The sequence below is a fragment of the Heteronotia binoei genome, chromosome 8, assembly GCF_032191835.1.
Source record: "Heteronotia binoei isolate CCM8104 ecotype False Entrance Well chromosome 8, APGP_CSIRO_Hbin_v1, whole genome shotgun sequence".
Taxonomy (NCBI): domain Eukaryota; kingdom Metazoa; phylum Chordata; class Lepidosauria; order Squamata; family Gekkonidae; genus Heteronotia; species Heteronotia binoei.
In genome coordinates, this window is record NC_083230.1 from 25,892,343 (window position 1) to 25,914,867 (window position 22,525).

General features: G+C 42.0%; 1 protein-coding gene and 1 non-coding gene across 3 annotated transcripts in view; one reads left to right on the plus strand and one right to left on the minus strand.

The window, feature by feature from the left end:
- The window catches only part of CADPS2 (calcium dependent secretion activator 2), a 644,998-nt gene that overhangs the window by 54,428 nt on the left and 568,045 nt on the right, over positions 1 to 22,525 (plus strand). For both annotated transcript variants that reach the window (XM_060244821.1, XM_060244822.1), the window contains exon 2: positions 6,384 to 6,497. In XM_060244821.1, coding sequence (XP_060100804.1) covers positions 6,384 to 6,497 — 114 coding nt within the window. The remainder of the gene's footprint in view (positions 1 to 6,383; positions 6,498 to 22,525) is intronic.
- Positions 8,475 to 8,541, minus strand: TRNAL-GAG (transfer RNA leucine (anticodon GAG)). Its single transcript has one exon. It is a non-coding gene; the product is annotated as a tRNA-Leu (tRNA).

Below are 22,525 nucleotides of genomic sequence, written 5' to 3' on the forward strand. Positions count from 1 at the left end.
TGCATTGGGATTTTATGTTTGCAATGATGGAGAAACTGAGATTGGGAGAAGATTTTATAAGAATGGTGAAGGCGATATATACTATATATATATCAATGAAGAGAAATGGCTATCATACAAACAATTGTTAAAAATACATGGAGGGAAGGTGGAATTAAAATTGGCTGAAGAATTACAATATAAATATAACTGGTTTCAGTTGCAACGGATCAAGAGTTTGCTTGAACAGGACATTAAAAATGATGGAATAAGACAAGAACAAACAGAACTGGAGAGAATGCTGTTTGGTGATAACGAAAAATTGATTTCAAGAATTTATAAACTATTGTTGAAATGGTCTATGGAAGATGAAGTAGTCAAATCTCAAATGATAAAATGGGCGATAAATATAAATAAATACAGATGGAGTCATGGGAGTATTTATGGAAGAACTCTATGAAGATATTGATATGTTATAACATTAAAGAAAATTGTTTCAGAATGTTATACAGGTGGTACATGACACCTAAGAAATTGGCAAAAATGAACAATCAGGTGTTGGACAGAAAAATTGATTTCAAGAATTTATAAACTATTGTTGAAATGGTCTACAGAAGATGAAGTAGTCAAATCTCAAATGATAAAATGGGTGATAAATAGAAATAAAGAAATACAGATGGAGTCATGGGAGTATTTATGGAAGAACTCTATGAAGATATTGATATGTTATAACATTAAAGAAAATTGTTTCAAAATGTTTTACAGGTGGTACATGATACCTAAGAAATTGGCAAAAATGAACAATCAGGTGTTGGACAGATGTTGGAAATGTAAAAAGCACAAAGGATCTTTCTACCATATGTGGTGGACTTGTGAAAAGGCAAAACAATTTTGGCAAATGATTCAGCAAGAGATTTCAAAAATTTTGGGTTATAATATTAAGGGAAATGTCAGAGGACTATGTCAGATCATAGAATTGTCAAGCATTGTGAATTCTCTATTTGTTATCATTGTCAGATCATAGAATTGTTACTAATCATGAATTATACCCACGCACATCAAAGTAGCAAACCCCCTCCATTGCTTCTTTCGCTTTTACTAACAAATGCAGGAATGTCCTCTTTCCTAGGCCCAGCAAGGCCTGGACCCAGGATGCACCAACTGCAATAGAGATAAGGAATTTAGTGTGTGAATTTCACACGTGAATGTAGAATTGTTTAGAGAATCTTTGATGTGCCATTTTAAAGTATGTACTCTGTTGTTACTAAGTATCAGTTCCAATACCTAGCTCGGCTGAGCCACATAGATTATCAATAAACCACACTTTGTTTCAAAACCCAAGGACTGGTTATTTTGAAATCTCATGCTTGACAGAAGGCAGCAGACATCTTGTTGTTGGGATTACAAATGGAAAAGTTTCCGAAACAAGATAGAACAATAATTTGGTATATGCTTTCAGCTGCAAGGACATTATATGTGCAGATGTGGAAGCAGGATAAGCTACCAGAAAAGTGGGACTGAACTTTAAAAGTTATGCATTGGAGTGAAATGGACAAGCTTACAAGAATCTTAAAAGAAAATGATTTAGAGAAGTTTAAAAACGAATGGGGAAAATTTCAAATATATGTTGAAAAACAATGGAAGGTTAAAGGATATCTGGCGATTTTTCATTCATTCATTCATCATTTTATTTGTATCCCGCCCTCCCCGCCGAAGCAGGCTCAGGGCGGCTAACAACATTAAATTAATACATTGAGTACAATAATGTTCGAAGCAATAACTAATTTAACAAATTAATTAAAATTCTAAAATAAAATTAGTAAAATTAATAAAATTGACATCCTGGTGCTATTAAACCGATGGTAAGTTTTTATTTTCCTTAGCAGTCTCTCTCTTTAATCGATGTAGGCCATCCTAAAAAGGATGGTCTTGCAGGCCCTGCGGAACTGTTCAAAGTCCCGCAGGGCCCGCGTTTCTTCCGGGAGCTGGTTCCATAGGTGTGGAGCCACTACAGAGAAAGCCCGAGTGCGGGTACTCTGTAGTTTTACCTCTTTCAGCCCGGGAATGGTCAGCAGGTTCTTCCCTGCTGACCTCAATGCTCTCTGGGGTTCATATGGGGAAAGACGGTCCCTCAGGTAGGCAGGTCCTTGGCCATATAGGGCTTTAAAGGTAATAACCAGCACTTTGTAACGAATCCGGTATGTAACTGGAAGCCAGTGCAGTCCACGCAGCCCCGGCTGTATGTGCTCCCACTTTGGGAGCCCCAATAGCAGTCTAGCAGCCGCGTTCTGCACCAGCTGCAGCTTCCGGGTTCGGCACAAAGGCAGCCCCATATAGAGGGCATTACAGTAATCCAGTCTCGAGGTGACTGTTGCGTGGATCACTGTTGCTAGGTCCTGACACTCTAGGACGGGGGCCAACTGCTTTGCCCGCCTCAAATGGAAAAAGGCTGACTTAGCAGTGTCTGTTACCTGGGTCTCCATTGATAATGAAGGCTCCAGTAAAACCCCCAGGCTCCTGACCCGGCACGCCGCTTTCAACGGTGCCCCGTTGAAGACCGGGAGAGGTATTTCCCTCCCCAGAGCGCCCCGACCCAGACAAAGGACCTCTGTCTTCACTGGATTCAGTTTCAGCCCACTCAGCTTCAACCAGGTTGCCATGGCCTGCAGTGCCAGGTCCAAATTCTCTGGGACGCAGCCAGGCCGGCTGTCCATTAGCAGATAGAGCTGGGTGTCATCCGCATACTGGTTACACCCGAGCAATCTGGGCAAGGGGGCGCATATAGATATTAAATAGCATCGGTGAGAGAACTGCTCCCTGAGGCACCCCACAATGTAGTGTGCGCCTCTGGGACAGCTCACCTCCGATTGCCACCCTTTGTCCCCGATCCTCGAGGAAGAAGGAAAGCCATTGTAAAGCCAACCCCCTAACCCCAACATCGGCGAGGCGGCGGGTCAGTAGCCGATGGTCGACTGTGTCAAACGCAGCCAACAGGTCTAACAACATCAGCACTATTTTTGACAATAGTTGAACTTTGGAGGAAGTATACATGGACTATAGTCAAAAAGCGGGAATATACTTTCTTTTTAATTTTCTTTTGATAAGGACTAAAGGATTATAATGAAGATGAATTATTATATATGGTTTTTTCTTTCCTTTTTATCTTCTCGCAGTAAGTTTTTTTAATGAAGATTCTTTATTTGAAAAAATTACCTTTTAGTTTTAGCAATTTACTTAAAATACACTATTGGACGTCAAGAAAAAGGGGGGAGGGAGGAGAAAAATGTAATGTTTTTGTATGAACTTTTAATAATAGTTGATGAGTCTTATTGCAAAATATTACAGGATAATAAAATTGTTATAAACATAAATAATATCCATATACTGTATAAGCAAAGCACCCCTCCAAGGCTGCGCCCATGCTATCACCCCAGCATATATGAAAAACCCAGGCAGCCAATTGGCCCAAGTCCTGTCAGCTTTCTGTTTCTTCAATTTTTCTTTCTCCTTATCATCCGAATCCTTTGTCTTTCTTCTCCAGCTCTCGGAACAGGAGGGAGAAGACATCCACATATTCCCCTTTTAGAATCTTATCTTTCGTTTCTGGCAGCAAATGGTCCCCTAAAGGCAGTGTTAAGTCCCCAAAAGGTAAGGCGGTGAAAGGGACAGCCCCATAAGAGGCACTCAAAGGGGAAGGAAAGCCCCATCCCCCCATCATGGGACCTGACATGCCTTGCTGTCCAGCTGTTAGCCACGGTCGATAGGGACCAAACTGCCCAGATGGCCAAGCCCAAGCTTGCTGTGAACTCATGGCAGGGGAGGAGGAGATACCTTGAGCCCCTGTAGCAATACCGGGAATAGCTGGAGCAGCAGGGCCCCATGGACCCCACGGCCAAGCCGACCCAGTGTATGACTGTGGCGTGTCTTCGGGCTTACCCACAGATCCAATTGGTACCAGCACTAATCCTGCTCCAGGATCCATAGGAAATGGAGCTGAATTCCCTTGTGCGCCACCGGAACTGCCAGCTCCTCTCGTGATGTTTCCAGTAGACCTACCCTCGAGAATAGACAATCTGGTTAAAATACCTGCTTGAAATGCAGCCTTAGAATTTTCCCCCAAGCCTAAGTCTAAACCCTGTGAGGGAGGAATTCTGGAAGCCTCCTCCAGATCCCTAAGCCTTTGCAAAATAGCAGCATTTACCATTTCATCACACTCCTCATCCAAAGATGATAAACGGGGAGCTGGCCTCTTAGGTGGGGCCCTAGAAGCCTTAGGTGTGGGATGTTTTCCCTTGGACTTCCTTGTCCCTTTTTCCCCAGACATTTTGACAATACTGGCTTGAACTACTAAGAGCAAAAAACTGCCAAAAATTCCACTAAAATGGCCACTTCTGCACAGCACCTAAAATGGCTGCCGCCTTCTTCAGCAAGAAAGCCCCCAGGGACAATAGCAAAGCTGCAGCCAAAATGGCCCCTTTTCCACAGCTCCCAAAATGGCTGCCCTCTGATTCAAAAAGACAGCCACAAAGGGGACATAAAAATGGCTGCTGCAACACTATAGCTAAATTACCCCCCAAAAAAGTTTTTGGTAGAAGCCTTTCACATCACCCACTACTTGATCCAATACCAACAAGGGAAAAAGTGGCTTCCACAATACTGGCCCCACACCCAGCCCCCAGAGGAGTTTGTACTCCAAACTAGCAAAAAAACCTAACCCAAGAAACACCATTTTAAAAAGGGGGGGGGAAAGAGGGGGAGGGAGGGTTAAACCGGCCCTATAATGGAGATACGCCAATCCAATCCACGTCCTCATGTTCACCAGAGACCTAACAGCAGCCCCGATCTTCAGCAACACGCTGCAGTTAAAATCACGCTCACAGGCCTTATCAGCGACCTGATCTCCACTGAAAAGCCTGAATGCCGGGAAGCCAAAGGAAACTGACATGAAGCAGGAGCGAGCTAAAAGCGCTCCTGCCCTGCCTTATCAGCAACTCGATAAGCCCCCGATCTTTCTTAAAACATCTGAAAGCCGGAAGAAAAGGGGAACTGACAAGACCAGAGCCAGGAAGCAAAAATGCTCCTGCCCAGCCACCTAATCTTTGCTTAAGGAATGCCTAAAAAGCAACTGAAACCGATAAGCTAAAAACTCTCCTGCCTAGACCGATTGCCAGACGGAGACTGGCACGAGCGGGGAAGGCGCGCTGCTGCAGCAGCCAGCCCTGCCCCCAAGCACGCCCATTGGGCTGTCAATCTTCCTCTCTTCCCCAAGGGTGGCAAATGTGTCCCTCTGTCCTTACAGCGAGGCTGCAGGTAGTTGGGATGAAATCCTCGACAGGTTGGGTCAGCAGGACGCAGTATATCAAAGATCAAAGATACTTACTGGTAGGCAAAGGAGAAATATTAGGAGAAATATCAAGTATCCAAGGCTACCTCTGTCATGCCAAAAGGCTATAGATGGGTAATCTGTGCCAGGCAGAGTCAATAGGGGATGGTACATCATGCTTGCAAGTGGATATGGGGACTGACTGAGAGCATATTCTTGGGAATTAGTACGAAAGCCCTTGCATCCCACCTAGACTACTTCTGCATCCTGTGAGTAGTATGTGTACCAGCAATTGAGAATCACTGTGCTAGAGGACTCTCAGGTGACTGCTGATATTTATTTTAGATGACTACTTTAATCAGCTGTCTGTGATTTTTGTTGTTGTTGTCCCCTTGTCTGCTGCTTTGAGCAATGGCTGTTTCTTTTGTTTGATCTGCAACTGTAACATTTTTAATGTTTTTTAAATTCTGATTGCTTTTAATTGATATCTTTCTTGTAATCTTTCTTGGTTGCTCTTCAGGCAAATAAGTGGGGGTACAAGTTACCTGAATACTTCTGGAACCAAGCTGTTGGAAGTGACAAAGTGACGGGGGAGTGAATTCTTTTGTCAGAATGGGAAGATTTCCCAGTCCCTTAAACATGAGTAGTAAGAGACCCGTGGCACAGAGTGTTAAAGCTGCAGTAATGCAGTCCTAAGCTCTGCTCACGACCTGAGTTCAATCCCCGGTGGAAGCTGGGTTTTCAGGTAGCCAGCTCGAGGTTGACTCAGCCTTCCATCCTTCCGAGGTTGGTAAAATGAGTACCCAGCTTGCTGGGGGGAAAGCGTAGATGACTGGGGAAGGCAATGACAAACCACCCCATAAAAAAGTCTGCTGTGAAAACGTGAAAGCAACGTCACCCCAGAGTCGGAAACGACTGGTGCTTGCACAGGGGACCTTTCCTTTCCTAAACATGAGTAGTGGTCACAAATATCAGACCAGTGTCTTGGCAGCCTATCCTAACCCCTATGGCTGTTGAGAATAAATGATGGAGTAAACGAAACCGTTTTGCTTTGCTAACTAGATTCTTGTTCTTTCTCCAGCTGAACAAGCAACAGCTACAGGTTGTGAAGGAGCGCTTCCAGGCTTTTCTCAATGGAGAGACACAAATTGTGGCTGATGAAGCATTTTGCAATGCAATTCGAAGTTATTATGAGGTAAGCAGGTTTTCCCTCTGCAGTTTTAAACATCGTGCACTTTGAGTAAATACCTTCTTTGTAGAAAAAAATTGTGCATTCTTCACAATCGTCTTAGATCTAGAACTTTAAATCTGCTCCCTTGTCACTTGTTTAATGTTTTCAACATGGTTAGGTTTCTTTTAGTGAAAGACTAGGGGTAAGGCCCGTTGTGAGGATAAATACAACAGGATCTAGAAAGAGGCTTTGGGCAAGTGCCCCAGTGTTGGGTACTCAACATCAATCTGCTGTGGCGTCATAACATGACAATGATCACACAAATGCTGAAGCTCAGCATTCCTTTCATCTGCAGTGCGTTGTTGCCACCTTTTCCTGTCATATTCAGCCTTGCAGGATTTACTATCAGCATATGCTTGTGGCGTGATCTGGGGGTTTTTTTGTCCTGGCCTGGTTGTGTTCTGGTATGCCATAGAGTATGTGCCTCAAGGTGGCTGTTCTCTCCTTCCTCCCTCCCTGCAGTCTCTACATAGGAAAAGTACAGTCTTTCTCCACAGCAGGGACCAAAGCAGCTTATATAGTTCTCTTGAGTTGTAAGTCTGTGAATGGTCCAAAATTGCCCAGTCAGCTTCCACAGCAAGAACCTGGGTCTGGTAGGCCCTGCTCTGAGGTGCTAACTGCTTCATCACACTGGCTATTCTAGGGGGTCTGCTGCTTAGCAAGCAGCCAGACCTAGTTGTCATGCCAGTCAGAGAGTGCTGTTAGGGCTGGGAAAGCCAACCTCCAGGTGGAACCTGAAGATCCTCTGGTATCAGAACTGAACTCCAGACAACACATCTCTCCCCCACCCCCGGAGAAACAGATCTCTCTCCCCCTGGAGGGTGCACTCTGTGGCATTATATTTAGCTGAGGGCTCTCCACTGGCTTCCTCAGGCTGTACCACAAAATCTCCAGGAATTTCCCACCAACCTGTAGGTGGCAACCCTAGTCAGGACTGGCCCTAATGAGTTCTCAATCAAAGGCCAAAATAGCTTTCCCAGTGGCTCAGTCCTTGTCTATCCTGGTACTGGAGAGTGGGGTTGCTCTCCATCAAGATTGAGTGACACCTGGCACAGCCAATGGAAGGTGAGGTGAGTCATTAGCAGACAGACAAATAGACAGACAGGCAGGTTAGAGGGAGCAGAACAGATTTTTTTTTGTTCGAAGCCTTTCTGGAACTGTAGGGTAAAACCAAGGTCTATATGTCACCATCTTTAAATTATTCTGCAATTTGTGGATCATTTAGAAACATAGTGATTTCCTCTAATTTTCAGAGAATTCTTCTGCATGGGTTGCCTTTCCTTCAGCACCATGATTAATGGTGTGAATCCCATTTCCTGTCCAATCCAGTTTATGGACTCTACAGAATATGTTACCCTGAGAGGAAGTTGTTGTCAGGCAGGGATTTGAACACAGGTGATAAAGTATGTTCCTGTGCATTGGAGGTGATAAGCAGTTGAATATAGCTGGAAAACTTTATAGCAAATATCTCTTGCATAAGTGGGAGGACTGGGAAACTTCTAATCATGTAATCCATTTTAACCAAGCTGGCTTTAGAAAGAGACAAAGCACAGCTGAGCATTGTCAAAATCTTTACCATTTAGCCCTTTCGGGCATTAATGGCCCCACCAAAGTCCTTTTTGTAGCATTTGTAGATCTAGCTTCCGCATTTGATTCTGTAGAAAGGAACTGTCTCTGGAAGAAGCTAACCAGCACAAATATCAACAAACGTTTGCTGTTTCTTCTCCAGGAATTACACACGGACATTTTTGCTAGGATTAGAGTGGGTGCATCAGGCTCCGTAACAAATGAAATTCCAGTTGAACATATGAACATATGAAGCTGCCTTATACTGAATCAGACCCTTGGTCCATCAAAGTCAGTATTGTCTTCTCAGACTGGCAGAGGCTCTCCAGGGTCTCAAGGTGAGGTTTTTCACACCTATTTGCCTGGACCCTTTTTTGGAGATGCCAGGGATTGAACCTGGGACCTTCTGCTTCTCAAGCAGATGCTCTACCACTGAGCCACCGTCCCTCCCCAAGGGAGGGGTTCTCAGGGGGGGTTAAGCAGCGGTGTGTTATTGCCCCCCTGCTCTTCAATTTGTACCTAAATTACATTGTGTACAGGTTGTCAGGGCCTGAGTTCGTTGCTCCTTCATTTTGCCATCAGAAAATTTCAGTCTTCTTATATGCAGGTGATATGGTGCTAATTTCCCTTCCTCAATTTGGACTAAAGAGGTTGTTATACCAGTTAGGTGAGTACTGTAAAGAGGAGACCCTTAACATAAATTATAATAAAACCAAGGTTATGGTCTTTAGAAAACAGCCCAGAAAATTCTCTTGGAGTATTTACAGAATTTTTATTGAACAGTGCAGCTCCTTTAAATACTTGGGAGTGACCTTCAGCGAGAATTTAAATTGGAATCCACATCTGGATACTGTCAAATCCTCCACCATAAAAATAATAGGGGCAATCCTGAATTTTTACCATACTAAGGGTGGATTTCTTATAGATCCAGCAGTTAAAATATTTATACAGAAGGCAATCCCCCCTCTTCTTTATGGCGCTGAGGTGTTGAGCTGGAAGGAATATATAATCTCCAACCTGGAATAAATCCAAAATTTATTCATTAGATGACTTCTCACTCTGCCCAAGGAGATCCCTGCAGCCCTTATTGAGAGCGGAACTTGGTCTGCCGTCAGTTCAGGCCCATGTCCATCTTGCCTTACTTAAATTTTGGAGCAAAAGTAACATCACTTCCATCAATTCACCCAGTAATTAGTGTTTTTTGTTAATGTCACGTAATGAGACAGTCTGGTCTGTATGCTACATATAACATACTTGCCTGCTATTCTTTTCCAGATGACTTGTCGGAGGTTTTGAATAATGGTTCCAGTTTATGCAACTGGGTGTATAGATGTGATGCTTGCTGGATAGCTTTACCATCTCTAAGTCTAAATTTTCTCCTTGGTTCAAGCTAATTAAAAGAGATCATGTTAGATCTTCTTACTCGGTAAATATTGCATCTCAAAACCTCAGAAAGGCATCCACTTCGTTACGTTTTCAAACAATGCCGACAGATTGCTCATGGAAAGATCCTGTCAAATACCGATGGCACTACGTGTTTGTATATGTTTGTATATAAGCCGCCCTGAGACACTTAGGTGAGAAGGGCGGGGTATAAATCTTAATATAAATAAATAAATAAACTTCAGTTCCAGAAGATATATTTCACTACTTTTATCTTGTCCTATATATGAAGAACTAAATTCTTTGGAAACCTGTTAAAGGGACAAAACTTTTCTTCTGATCTTGATAAGCTGGGTTTACTGACCCGTTTGTTATTTATAAAGTGTCGCTTTTCGCCCTGGCTGCAAAAAAAAAATTAGGGTCAAGACTGCTGTCTCAGTAAATAAATGTTATGACTAACTGGTTTATTTTAGGTGTTTATAAGTTTATTGTATACTAATATTTGTAAATAATTAGGTATTTTATGGTTCAGTCTAATGGTAACTGTATTTCTGTAATTTAATATTACTTCTGTATCTTATAATAGATTTTTTTGATGATGTTTTTAGTTTTAGGGTTTGTAGAATCTTTCGGGCTCAAGTGCCGTGTTCTACTGGAGAAAGTTTTTCTTCCAGACGTTTCGTTCTCAGCTGCGGAGAACATGCTCAGTGGTGTTGCAGCCGGAGCAGGCACTCTGAGCTTCTTGGCTGCTGTGCGTTGAGTGGGGCCAGGGCTGCTGGAGAGCTGCTATTTCTAGGCTGGAGGGGGTGTGATGAAAGGGCAATTGGTTTGTGGATGTGCCCATTGTTTGGTGGGGCTTCCTGGAAGGATAGTGATAAGGAAACTGGCTGTTGAATGCGACCATTGTTCTGTGTTAATTGCTGGGAGGGTTAGAAGGGGTTTGAAGATAAGGGAGATGGTTGTTGACTGTGCTGATTGTTCTGTGGAATGTGCTGGTTGTTCTGAGACTTTCTGCAATTTATAGTCTGTACGGTGTTTTGCAGAGCTGGGTACTAAGATTGGTGGATGAAAATGCCTTCTTCCTTTCTGTTAAAATTGTGCTGGTGTTTGTAAATCTCAATAGCTTCTCTGTTGAGGCGGGTATGATAATGTGAGACCGTAGAAAGGACTTCAGTTCTTTCAAAGTGGATGACGTGGTCTCCTTCTTGAAGTGCATGTTCAGCTACAGCTGATTTTTCTGGCTGAAACAAGCGACAGTGTCTCTTGTGTTCGGTGAGACGGGTGTTAATACTGCGTTGGGTAGTGTCAATGTAGACTGCACCACAGGAGCAGGGTATTTTGTAGACTCCAGGGGTTGAAAGTGGATCTTTTATATCTTTGGCCGAGCGCAGCATGTGGCGGATCTGTTGTGTGGGCTTGAAGACTGTGTCAACATTGTGGCGTTTGAGAATTTTGCCAATGCGGTCGGTGAAAGATTTTATGTAGGGCAGGAAGGCTGTACCCACATTTGTGTGTGGCTCGGGATTTGGTGTGGATGGTCTCCTGGGATGGAGGGCTCTTCTAATTTCTTGTTGGGAGTATCCATTGGCCTGCAGTGACTGTTTGAGGTGGTGTAGTTCCTGTTGGAGTTGGCTTGGTTCACAGATGCGTGATGCATCTTTGTTTAGTTTTATCTTAGTTTTGTTTGACTTTTTTATTATGATGGCCTTTGGCTATATAAATACTAATGCATCTAGTAAGCAGTGTGCAGGTTTACATCTCTAGTATGCTGTGCACATAACCTTTCCTAGGCTCATACCAAGTTAAGCCTTTGCTAGAGTTCTCCTGGCCAAAGTACCCATATTTCCACGTGGTCAAGCCCTTCCAAAATCTCTTGTTAGTGGACACTTGAATAATGCTGGGAGACGAGCTGTTATGGTAACATAAAGTGGCATTTTATTAATGGAAACCTTTAATGCAATTCTTGTATGATATTTGCAGGTAACACCATTAAGGATTATTTATACAATCTGTTGAATGTAGAAATTTGGGAATGCTAAGACCGTCTGACTAACAGAAGAATATGGTTCTTTAAAGAAAATCCTGAACTTTGCTCATTGTGAATGCTGTTGAGCAGACCTGGGGCAAACTTGGTAGGGCTCTCAGTATGAGCTAGGACTTAGTTTCAGGATTGGAAGGAAATACTGCACTTAAAGCGACGGTTTTGCTATGCAATAACACTCTTGAAAGTGGAGCAGTTTCCTGCCGGTGTTAGCCTCATTAATCTTGGTTATTCCAAACAAGATTCATTTGTAGTTGGTAGGAAACGGGATAAATTTGGTCTATTAGTGTATTGGCAACAAAAAAACCTATGTGTTCTCTTCTTCCAAGAGAAGAGACGCCTCGAGTTAGTATGGGGGAGGGGAGTAGAATGAAAATAATAGATCCCCCTCCCCCGACTGAAACCCTGTAGGCGTTTCCTGATATTCGTTCAGCCACATCCGCCCTCCCCCCCCCCCCCACACGAAGCACTGGTTTGAGCCTTATCTCACTTTTTGATTTCAATTGCAAACAGTGAAGCTATGAAGCAAAATGATACAGAACCTGACATACAGATGGGTGTTCTTTCTATTGTAAGGTCCTGGGAGGAAGTAGGGGCCTGTACAGTTTTCACAAGACCATATTTATATGATGCAGTGATGTCACGGTTTTGATAGATGAAGATGCAAAATGAGCTTTGCATTTTTGATGGTGGTGTTTAGAACATTTTTTGGGGTGGGGGGGTCAGCATTTAGAACATTTTTAAGGGACTGCTCTCCAGAAGCACTTAAAGGAATAATAATGATAGGATTGAAATACTTCTGAAAGCACTCCACTGAAATAAGCAACTTTGTGTCTCCAATCTTTAAGTTAATGTGACCTGTCAGATCTAATGCTAACCTCTATGTAAACCAAACAGGGCCACATATTGAGCAAACAGAAGAAAGTTAGTATATCTGTGGCCGAAATCCAGCAAGGACCTAATGAGCAATGTGGTGTTAAATTTATACAAACTGGCGAGATCAGTGTTCATGATCTGTTTATAGAATCCAATGGAGAATAAATTGTCTTTAGAATAGGCTGCTTGGGTGATTGAAAAACTCTTGATAGTGGCAGCAAAGTATTTTTTGACATTTGGATTCAAGGAGAGGAGCTTGGTTCAATTTATATTTTCAGCTGTGGTGCTTCACAGAAAGGGCAGACTGGGAAATCAGGATCTCTACATGCTTGTATGCTCTGAAGTAATAGCTGTAAAGCTGTCGAAACAATTGTGCTTATTATTTCATGTTCTCTTTTTGATGGCTGCATTATAGCCTTGCCGAGCAGGAGAGAGGCTAACAGCCAGAAATAAACCAAAGCTGTTGCTTGTCAATTTTTCATTGGGACATGCCTAAAAGAAAAATGAATGGCAGAGATAAAAGTATTTGCTTTGCTTATATTGGGAAGGACTGTTCTGGTTTTTTTTTAGTGATAACTGTCTCATTAAGAAAACTGTTTCACGTTCTGATCTGCTCTTGCTACCCAGAACTTTCCTGTAATTTCCCAGGTTTTTTTTCTTTTAGCAAACACAAGCTCATTGTTTAGCTCACCGTTTTCCAGTGTAAATAGTTCCTTTCTTTTACTTACTTTATTACTCTGGAAGGAACCTTGTGAGGCTACTGTGTATCTACTTAATATGCATTATTTTGGCTAAGCCAAGTAATTTTCCTTCTCCTCTAGTCCTCACATGCATCTCAAGGGCTTATTTTTGGTTTTCCTTGCCCTGTCTGCCCCGTATGAGGAGGGGGATGTACTGAATTTCTAGACTATATTGTCTGATTTTTTCAACACTATACAGTCAGTAACTCTTGTAATGTAATGTAATGTAAAATTTTATTTATATCCCGCCCTCCCCCGCCGAAGCAGGCTCAGGGCGGCTAACAGCATTTCAAGTAAACAATACAATAATAAAAACATTAAATTCACATTAAAATTCACATTAAAACCAGTCAATAGTCAATAATTAATTAAAACATTCCTAAATTAACACTGGCGGTAAACGTTATTAATCTGGCGGTAAACATTAAATTCAGTTATTGGTGAACGCCTGTTTGAAGAGGGCGATCTTGCAGGCCCTGCGGAACTGGTCTAAGTTCCGCAGGGCCCGCACCTCCTCTGGGAGTTGGTTCCAGAGTTGTGGGGCCGCAACGGAAAAGGCCCGAGTGCGGGTGCTTTGAAGTTTAACTTCTTTTGGCCCAGGGACATAACTCTTGTTCTATTTGGAGAGTGGTAAATATAAAACTACTTTGGTAATTTGAGACCATTTAGATCAGCGGTGTCGAACTCATTTGTTATGAGGGCCGAATCTGACATAAATGAGACTTTGCTCGGCTGGATCGTGTTGGCCCAGGCTAGGTGTGTACCTATTTAAGATTATGTAGCAGAGATATATGCTTTTTAAAGGACACGGAAAAACATAACTAAAGTTTTAAAAAAAACCCAAACCCTTAAAATAAAATGTGTTTAAAACATTAGCACTTGTTGGTCTTAAAGGTGCTTTCTTTGTATTTCTCTTATGGGATGCAGGGAACTGGATTATGTGATTACAAGATTATGCATGGAATAGAGAAGGTAGAGAAAGAAGTACTTTTCTCCTTTTCCCACGATACGAGAACTCATGGGCATTCAATTAAATTGCTGAGCAGTCGGGTTAGAACGGATAAAAGGAAGTACTTCTTCACCCAAAGAGTGATTAACATGTGGAATTCACTGCCACAGGAGGTGGTGGCAGCTACAAGCATAGACGGCTTCAAGAAGGGAATGGATAAGCATATGGAGCAGAGGTCCATCAGTGGCTATTAGCTACAGCTTATTGTTGGAACGCTGTGTCTGGGGCAGTGATGCTCTGTATTCTTGGTGCTTGGGGGCGGGGCACAGTGGCAGGGCTTCTAGCCCTGCTGGTGGATCCCTTGATGGCACTTGGGTTTTTTGACCACTGTGTGACACAGAGTGTTTGACTGGATGGGCTATTGGCCTGATCCAACATGGCTTCTCTTATGTTCTTACGTTCTTATGAACTGGGCAAAGGAAGCTCTGGTTCTTTCCCTCCCTCCCTAGGGGACCAGGATGGGGAGGAACCACAACCAGTGGAGAAAACTGAGATTTATCTCGGTAACTCTTGTGCAATTAAGCAACCTGAAATGCAGAAGGAAGCAAGAGAGAGGGAGAAGGAAGCATACAAGAGCAAGTTGCTCAGGGGCCTGATAGGAGCCCTCCAAAGGCCTGATTTGACCCCCTGGGCCTCATGTTTGACACCCCTGATTTACACCAAAAGAAACTAGAACAAATATAAGAGCAAAAGTCTAGCTATTTTGATTTTTCCGACTGTATAGTGGGATGGATTTTGACAGGGCTCCATTTTATGTTGTTTCTATGGTATCTATGGTATGGTAGCTGCTATTCGGCTCTGGCACTTTCTTTTGCTATCATGGTAATGTGAGGAAGCCCTAGGTTAAGTGTGAGAAGCTCGTTTGGTGTAGTGGCTAAGTATACAGACTCTATTCTGGAAGAACCAGATTTGGTTCCCCACTCCACCTGCTGGTATGACCTTGGGTCATTCATAACTCTGTCAGAGCTGTTATCTCAAGAGCAGTTCTGGGAGAATTCTCTCAGCCCCACCTACCTCACAGAGTGTCTGTTGTGGGGAGAGGAAGGGAAAGGAGATTGTAAGCCACTCTGAAACTTTTGGTGCTTTCACACTACACTAAATAATGCATTTTACATCTGGATGTAAATCCAATCTCCTCCTCTTCTTTCTTTCCCACCAGTCACTCTGTCAAAGAACCTAGATGTGAAAGAGATCTGGCTAGAAACAAAAAGCCCACGTTTTACAGGAAGGACATGTGTATGTTTACAAGCATTCTGTTATTACTACTAGCTTTCCAAAAGATCACATATAATCCATGACAGGTAGAGTTGGCAGAAGATGGCACATCATCCTTGCAGGTTGACATGGGGATTGAGGAAAAATGATTCTTACTGATAGTTACGGAAGTCCTCTGTCCCCCATAGAATCCCCCATAGAATACTACTGTGTTCCACCAGTGGTGCATGTCCCATGGCTTGAGAACCTCTGTCTAACATTGCCGCCCTGAGTCCATTTGGAATGGGCGGGATATAAATTGAAAGTAAATAAAATAAATAAACAAATAGTAACCGGCTACTAATCTGAAACTGATACAGATAACAGTTAAAGACTCCTAGCAAGTACACTTTTCCTGCTCTCTGCCCCCCAAGGTAGTGAGTGGTATGGAATCTGTAGAATGAAGAATGTAAGGAGTTCACACGCATACCAGACTATATGTAAGTTCTATATATGCAGGGCTTTTAAAATTGTATTTTCCTATTCAAACAAAGTATTGCGTTCACTTAACGCTATCCAATGCCACTTTATTAAAAAAAAAACAAGCTACACAAAGCACAGATTTTTTTTCAATGTAAATTAAGAGTATATTATTCATTATTTTATGGCTGGTCGTTCATTGTGGAGGGGAGTTCTTGAATGTGCATATCTGGGTATGTGTGTCCCACTAAGTATGTGCAATATAGATAATACTTTCTCTAAAGAAGGTCTCTGTGCTAAATTAGGTCAATACTTTCTGTTTGGAAAATCACTTTAAAGACATTGCCTGAGTCTGGATGGCCAAAATTCACTGATGCCCAACAGTCAGTAGCTTAAGTTGCTCGTGTCCTTGCAGATCTCTTGTTGCCACCATTGATAATGAGGCTCCTGTACATGTGGATGCCTCTGGATCTTGGACTCTGCCTCGAGTGCAGAAACCCTTGCACAAAGTTCACATCCTGGACCTTTTAAAATCTGACTCCCAAATTAAGTGGAATAGCCAGTACTTGAAAGTTTAGCCTAAAGTGTGCCTCTTCCCAGATGACTTTCCAAAGTAGCTTGCAAAGGTGGAGGGTAAGAAGGCTGGCTGCTGCTTTTGAACACCTTCATTTGCAATTATGCAAAATACTTTGCGGTTATACTTTATGACAGTAGGCCTTTAACATTTGCTTGTTAATGCATGAATAATCTTTCATTAACTGCTCATTAGCTGCATCTGTTGCAAATTAACAGTTTATTAGAGGTTGTGTGCCTGCAGCAGTTGTATATTACCAGTTGAAATGTTTACCACTACAGTCAAAATTATACCTTTGAGAAGGCGTCTTAATGGACCACCATGTGGCCCATTAATATTTTATTTTTCCTCATTCTAACTGTATTAAGCGTAACTTGTTTCTGTTCTGCAAAATTTACCCAGCATTATGGAGGACTGTGAGCAGGATAAAAATGTAGTTGGTGATAAGAAGCTAGAGGACTGTGATTGAAATCTAATTTCTCTTGGCACCAATAATTAGGTGTGTAGTGCCTGCTGAAATAACACATCAGTTTTTTTCCACTGCTGTGTGTGTTACCGTTGTCAGTGAGCTGGAATACCCATACCATTCTATATGCAACGTAGAGCGTTCTTGGCAGGCTATGAGGTGTGGTTAATAGCTTCCAGCAGATAGGATTAAGAAGTGGATTAAGTAAATAAAGAGGCCTGGCAAAAGCAATGATTACCACTTCCTATGCTATAATTTCAGAGTGCTTAATAGGGACCTCTGATGATGAAAACCGTGATAGGACTGTTCACTGTAATCAAGACAATGGCACCCTTGTAGACCTGTAAACTAGAATACTCAACTGTGTGTGATGAACATCCTTTAAAAATTAAGATGCTGTTCATTCATTCAGCACTTCCCGGAACAACTTCGGTTGATCAAATATTTGCATCTAGGCTGATGTACTGTGTAAATCTTAAAATGTTAGAATTAAGTTCATTTGCCTTCAGATCTCAGTTTTTATTAAAAAGAACAATTCTAATGTACATCTTGCCTTGCATAATTTCAATTAAAAGAGTGTGCCCAACTTTAAGACAATGCAGTGTTTAAAATCTGGACAAACATTCTTGTCAAGCTTTTGAAATAAATTAATGTAATTTTCCATTTTTGCATTATGATGTTATCTGGCTAAGATATCTTGTTTCTTATGTAGCCCTTTCTACTTTATCCAAGTATAATGACTCTAATTTGCTGCAGAAATCTAATGGATCACATGTAGTGTAGTGTTCCCTCTTCTTACATGCGCTTGAGCATTCCACGTTGCATGTTCTTATGGTAAGGTTGCCGGATGTTTGCCAGTATAAGGTAAGCTTGTTCAAAGAATTGCACAGTCACTTCCAATTAAACTTTTCTTGTCTTCACAAGGAGAAAATGTGACCAGTTTCAGTATGTGAGAAACATGTTTTATTTCCTCATGAAGGCATTATGCCTGCCTGGATAGTGATCTTCCGGCCAGAAACAGTGGAAACAGGGAGGAGAAACAGTGCCATGGCAGTTATGAAGAGCTAGAGCCCATCAGCAGGGAAGAAGGAAATTGACCCAGTACTGTACTGGCAACACTAGTTGCAGAAGAGTGCCTTTTCCGTCAAGGCTTTAACACCTGTTTAATATCCTGTCTCAGTTTGGTTTCTGGGCTCTTCCCAAGACTAGTTTTGTATAACAGATGCCAGAATTTTGTAATGGTTCATTGGAGTGTATACATTTGTTCAGCTTGTATTAACATTTATACAGTGTCATTTCCTCCAAAATTTTTCTAAGGATTGGAATGCTTCATAAAATTCTGCTTCTGTATTCAACCATCTAGGCATTTAGAGTCACCTGCTTTTGTACATGCATGCCTTTTCTTTAGATTTGTTTGGATGTACATAAAGTCATTTTTTTAAAAGGTGACTATTTAGACGGAGGCCTTCTCTGGAAACCACCTTCCTATCTTGTGCCTCTCTCTCTAGCCTAATCCCAGCTCTGGACATTAGATTACAGCTAATTGGTGGTGATGGAAGAGCGTTCTGCATGCTCAAGGCACACTTTTACTTATTTGTTTATTTTAAACATTTATTAGCTGCTTTTTTATCTGGTGCGACTCAAGGTAGCTTTCAATGTCAATAAAACAACATTGATAGAAAATACATAAAAACACAACTTAAAATCTCAATTAAAACTGTGAATAAATAAAAAACCCTAAATAGTATTTCTTACAAGTTGCAAGGCTTTACTGTTCTGAATGTTCTGAAGGGACACAGTGGTTGTGGGACATTTCAGTTACCCAGGGAAGTCCAGTTCTGCTAAAAAAAAAGAAAGGTCAAATAAATGCCTGACTTGTCTTGCTGACAACTTCCTTTTCCAGAAAGCGGAGAAGGAAACAAGGGGATCTGCTATCTTCGACTCGATTCTCACCAACAAGGAAGAATTGGTTGATGAGGTGGAAACAGTGGGCACCCTGGGCAGTAGTAACCATGTGATTTTGGAATTTACAGTCTTAGGTGAGGGGAAAACTGTACGTAGTCAGACGTATAGGCTGGACTTCAAAAAAGGCAAACTTTGACAAATTTAGAACTATGCTGGGTTAAAATACTTAATAAGAATACTCCCATGGTCAGAATACTTAAGAAGAATGGGGTTCAAGAGGGGTGGGAGTTTCTTAAAAGTGAAATATTAAAAGCACAATCGCGGACGATTTTTATGAGAAGAAAAAAATGGGAGAAGCCTAAAGAAACTGAGGTGGCACCATAAACAACTATCTAAAGATTTGAGAAATAGAAAAGGACTAATTTAGGAAATGGAAGGAGGGCCATATAGCCAAGGATGAATACAAACTAATCTTGTAGAGAAAGAGTTAGGAAAGCTAAAGCTCAGTATGAGCTTTGGCTAGCCAAAAATGCTAAAAACAACCTAAAAAAGGGTTCCTTTCTTAAGTTCAAAGTAAGAAAAAGAGCAAGGACATGGTAGGCCCATTGAGAGGGTGGGAAAGTGAAATTGTAACAGGTGATGAAGAGAGGGCAGAATTGCTCAATTCCTACTTTTCCTCAGTCTTCTCATCTGAGGGAAACAGTGCTCAACATGGCAAAAATAGAACATATAACGAGGGCATGAAGTTCCAGCCTAGAATCAGTATGGGGTAGTACATAAACACCTAGTTTCTTTAAATGAAATGAAGTCCTCAGGGCCAGATGAACTACATCCAAGGGTACTAGAAGAGCTTGCAGATGTAATTTCTGAGCCTCTGTCCATTATTTTTGAGAATTCTTGGAGAACAGGAGAAGTTCCTGAAGACTGGAGGTGGGCAAATGTTGTCCCCATCTTCAAGAAGGGGAAAAAGATGGATCCGGGTAACTGCTGACGCATCAGCTTAACGTCTATACCTGGACATGTTTTACAACAAATCATCAAACAGTCAGTCCTGGAACATTTAGAAAGAATTGCTGTGATTACTAAGAGCCAGCATGGATTTCTCAAAACAAGTCATGTCAGACTAACCTGATCTCTTTTTTTTTTTTTTGAGAAAGTTACTATCTTGCTGGATCAGGAGAATGCTGTAAACATAGTTTATCTTGATTTCAGTAAGGCTTTTGATAAAGTTCCACATACTATCCTTGTTGACAAGTTGGTAAAATGTGGTTTGGATTCTGTTACTATTAGGTAGATCTGCAACTGGTTGACAGATCGCACCCAAAGAGTGCTTGTGAATGGTTCCTCATCTTCTTGGAGAGGAGTGACAAGTGGAGTGCCTCAAGGATCTGTCCTGGGACCAGTTTTGTTCAACATCTTTATAAATGATTTGTATAAAGGAATAGAGGGACTGTTTATTACATTTGTGGATGATACTAAATTGGGAGGGGTTGCAAATATAGTAGAAGACAGAAACAGGATACAGGATGATCTTGACAGGCTGGAAAACTGGGCTGAAACCAATAAAATGAATTTTAACAGGGATAAATGTAAAGTTCTGCATTTAAGTAGGAAAAATCCAATGCATGGTTATAGGATATGGGAGACTTGTCTTAGTAGTAGTATGTGTGAAAAGAATTTAGGGGTCTTAGTGGACTATATGCTGAACATGAGTCAACAGTGTGATGCAGTGACTAAAAAGGCAAATACAATTTTGGGCTGTATTAACAGAAGGAAAGTGCCCAGATCACGCGAAGTGATGGTATCACTTTACTCTGCTCTGGTAAGACCTCACCTGGAGTATTGTGTTCAGTTTTGGGCACCATTTTTTAAGAAGGATATAGATAAGCTGGAACGGGTCCAGAGGAAGGCGATGAAGATGGTGAGAGGTCTGGAGACAAAAAGAAAGTTTGAAGGAGCTGGACATGCTTAGCCTGGAGAGGAGGCGGCTGACAGGTGATATGATCACCCTCTTCAAGTACTTAAAGGGCTGTCATATTGAGGATGGTGTGCAATTGTCTTCTGTTTTCCCAGAAGGCAGGACCAGAATGAACGGGTTGAAATTAAGTCAGAAGAGTTTCCAGCTCAACATTAGGAAGAAATTCCTGAGTTAAAGCGCTTCCTCAGTGAAACAGGCTTCCATGAGAGCTGGTGGGCTCTCTTTCCTTGGAGGTTTTTAAACAGAGGCTAGATGGCCATCTGACAGCGATGTGGATCCTGTGAATTTAGGGGGAGTTATTTGTGAATTCCCTGCATTGTGTAGGGGGTTGGACTAGATGACCCTGGGGGTCCCTTCCAATTCGATTATTCTGTGATTCTCGCTTTAAGGCAGGATCTTGCACAAATAGTTCACATTCTCACTATCGATTGACCCTCCGTATGTATAGATATCATTCATTCATACAGTAGATGTTGTATGGCAGGCCGAAAGGTGCCAAAGATATTCACAATTCAAGGAGGAGTGCAGTAACGTGGCCAATTACTAATTTACAGGTATCAACCAGTCTGGAAATTCCTTTCTGAGTATAAATGCCGTTGCTACCTGATGACAGCTGGTCCTCACTTTGTAAGGGTTGAAAACTATCTGGCACCTTGACATGGCAAATATTGGTTACAGCTGACAGGCCTAACCAGATATGACACATTCCTTTGGTAAACATATAGGTACATAAAAGTGTCAGGTTTGTCTGGTTAGACCAGATGACCATCAAATGTATACACTATTGATTAATACCCTTCAGTAAGCATGTGGTTTACTTCCTTTCTTCCCTTCCCTATGACCAACGCAGATTCTACAGTGGTGACAGGCCTTGTTGGGTAGGGTAAGGTGACAAGAGGCTGGGTGGGAGGGAAGAGATGGGATATGAGCTGCTCCTCCCCCCAGGCCTCCTCACAGAACAATGGGGGAGGGAAAAGAAGGGGAAGGGCAACAGTGGTGTTTGTGGTGGAGGGTTCCCTTGACAAAGGTGACAATGGTGTGTCACTCTCCTGCATCCTTCATCACCACCATTCTCCCCTCCCTCTCTGTCCTGCCATGCTATGAAGTGGCACATTGGAAGCAGCCTGTATGCTGGCTGTTTCTCCCTCTCTGTTTTCCCTTCTTCCTCTGCTCTCTTCTCTCTTTAAACAGGGAAGGAGACACGGTATAACAAACAACCAAAAGCAACAGAACTGTACCTGCACTATACTGAATTGCCTCAATGTTAATACTGTATAATTTCATTGGCATCATAAAGTTGCACATGACAGTAGCCATTAATCTCTGTTACAATAATATTTCTACCAATATAAAGGAGATACATATATTATTTCTGTTGAGATACCATTCACAATCTCGTATACTGCTTATAACAAAGTAGGGTTACACATATTTGCTACCTGCACAATAAAGTGCACTGTCCTCACTTTTAAAGTCCATATTACTGTTTTGATGTCCAGAAGTCCACTAAGTCCAGATGAAGATACCAGTACTTTAATCTTCATTTCAAATAAATGACCATTGACCATTAACAATCAGGGCTTTTTTGTAGAAAAAGCCCAGCAGGAACTCATTTGCATTTTAGGCCATACTCCCTGACATCACCATGGTTTCACACAGGCTTTTTTGGTAGAAAAAGCCCAACAGGAACTCATTTACGTATTAGGCTACGCACACCTGACACCAAGCCAGCTGGGACTGCATTCCTATGTGTTCTTGCTCAAAAAAAAGCCCTGTTGCA